Genomic DNA, 2,023 nt, shown 5'->3' with positions numbered 1-2,023 from the left:
GGTGCCCTCCAAGGTATCACTATCCATTCTTGGGCCCTGGCCAGTGCCGGGCAAGGAGCCACTAGCCCCACACTCCCCTCGCTGTGGTGTCAATGGGGATGGGCTCACAGGGCCGGGGGGCACAGCTGGGGGGCATCACCCAGTGCAGCAAATGTGCAGAGGGTGGTGCTGCCAGGAGGGGACCTATGTCCCTTGTCCCCACACACCTGGGCAAACTGGCCTGGCTGTGATGGGGCTGTGAGCCCCTCGACTGCCCCTCAGGGCTGCATGTTGCAGACCCCCCCTAGCTCTGCATCATCCCTGTGACACTGCCCTCACCAGTGGGCATCACACAGCATCTCCTGGGGCTCCTCATCTGCCTGTGGAGATTGCGGGAAGTTGGGGTCTGTGAGGGACCTCAGCTGCCAGAAGGGTGTCTGTGCCAGCACATCACTGGTTGGGGATGGCAAACCTGCCCAGATAAAATAAGATCTGACCTGAGCTACTAAGAGCTTCCTCTTCCTGACACGCAGGGAGGTGGTGTGAGTCGGCAGCCATGATGATGGCTTAAGAACCTAATCCCCTGAGCCTGGAAACCGCCGTCTGCCCTGCCTGCTGTGCCTCAGTTTCCCCCTTTTGATTGTCAAAGCTTTGAGAGTGGGTCTGACCCTCCCTCCTTGCTGTAGTGAAACCAGTCCAGTTCTCCCAGTGGGTCTACGGGACCCACAGGCAGGGGAAGGGCAGAGGAGCAGCATCCCTTCAGCGCACAGCAGAAGCTGCTGGGGTTTGCTCCCGCTGGTGTTATTGTTGTCCCCTCCCAAGTTGGCCTTGGCTGCTCCTGTCCCTGCCTTGGTCACCCACCGGGCGAGGGGCTGGGACTACAGCCCATGGCAAACTGGCACTGCTGGACTGCTCCCAGCTTCAGCCCTTGGGGGATGTGCTGGGAACAGACTGTCCCTTCCCTGCCCACGCTGCCCACCCGCTCCTCACCAGGCTGCTGGCACAGGCAGCTACGTCAGGCAGGCACGGGATGCAGGGTTAAGCCCCCCAAGCTCCCCTCTGGGGATGCACAGAGCCGAGAGGATCCCAGTGCAGTCAGGATCCACCCTGGCTCAGGGGGACCGGCTGCGTGAGCAGGGTGAGGGGCACCCACCCGGGCAGCAGTTTGGAGGGAGGGGAGCACTGGGCTCCTCTTTGCAAAGTCTGCAACAGGAAATGTGTCCCCAGTGGTGTCCCCGAGCTGGAGCCAGGGATGGGACGGACATTGGGGGAGACAGGAAAGCTGAAACAAATCCCCCCCCAAGGAGCCGGCTCTGGTGGATGAGCACCCACCTCTCTCACGGACGAAGTAAGCCAGGTAAAGGTCGAGCTCCTTGACAGAGACGCTGATGTGGTGAGGCTGGACGCAGAGGATGGGGTTGGTACACTGGCCCGATTTGACCAGGCGCTCACCGTCGGTGCTCTCCAGTGGGATCCCTTTGAAGAGGATGACCATGACTAGGTCCAGCTTTCCGCCACACCTTGTCTGCCTGCCGCAGGCAGTCAATGCGGCGCATCTTCCCCTTCTGGTCAGGGTTGGAGAGGACGCAGCACGAGGGCTTCTTGCCCGTGATGGAGAGCACGAAGTCCTCGCGGCACTCGGGCCGGATGTCCTTGCGCAGCTTGGCCAGGAGGCGTGAGGCCCATTTCTGCTTCACCTCCGGCTTCTCACTCAGCAGCTCATCCTTCACTGCCCTCTCCTCGTCTTTCGTCATCCTCTTCTCGTGCTTCTTGAAGTACTTGCGCTTGCGGGCCTGCAGGTTGAACCAGGTGTAGGCAAAGGCCCGGACATGGGGGAGCAGTGCCTCGATGAAGGGGTGGAACTCATCCTGTGGGAGCAGAGGGACAGGCGGTCACTCCCAGCCAAGACGCCCCCAAATCCACCCCGGGATGGCTGGGGAGCCCGTGGGGACCCCCCTGCGACATCCCCACCCCGCTGCATCCCAGCGCAACCAGGAGGAAGAGCCGTGGCAGAGGCACATGACTGCCAGGGATGGAGAACCCC

The 2,023-nt window shown here is 62.0% G+C and overlaps 1 protein-coding gene across 1 annotated transcript; it reads right to left on the bottom strand.

Annotated features, from left to right (window-relative positions):
* Positions 1 to 1,311: 1,311 nt before the first annotated feature.
* Positions 1,312 to 1,847, bottom strand: LOC104529396 (nuclear factor 1 C-type-like; the record flags this gene model as incomplete). The annotated part of the gene is given in 2 exon segments (XM_029086414.1): positions 1,312 to 1,489; positions 1,491 to 1,847. Coding segments are annotated over 2 exon segments (535 nt in total), but the record flags the coding sequence as incomplete, so codon positions are not given.
* Between the last annotated feature and the right edge of the window lie 176 nt (positions 1,848 to 2,023).

This window comes from Antrostomus carolinensis, unplaced genomic scaffold, assembly GCF_000700745.2.
Source record: "Antrostomus carolinensis isolate BGI_N321 unplaced genomic scaffold, ASM70074v2 scaffold34608, whole genome shotgun sequence".
Lineage (NCBI taxonomy): Eukaryota > Metazoa > Chordata > Aves > Caprimulgiformes > Caprimulgidae > Antrostomus > Antrostomus carolinensis.
This window is presented reverse-complemented; position numbering and strand designations above follow the sequence as displayed.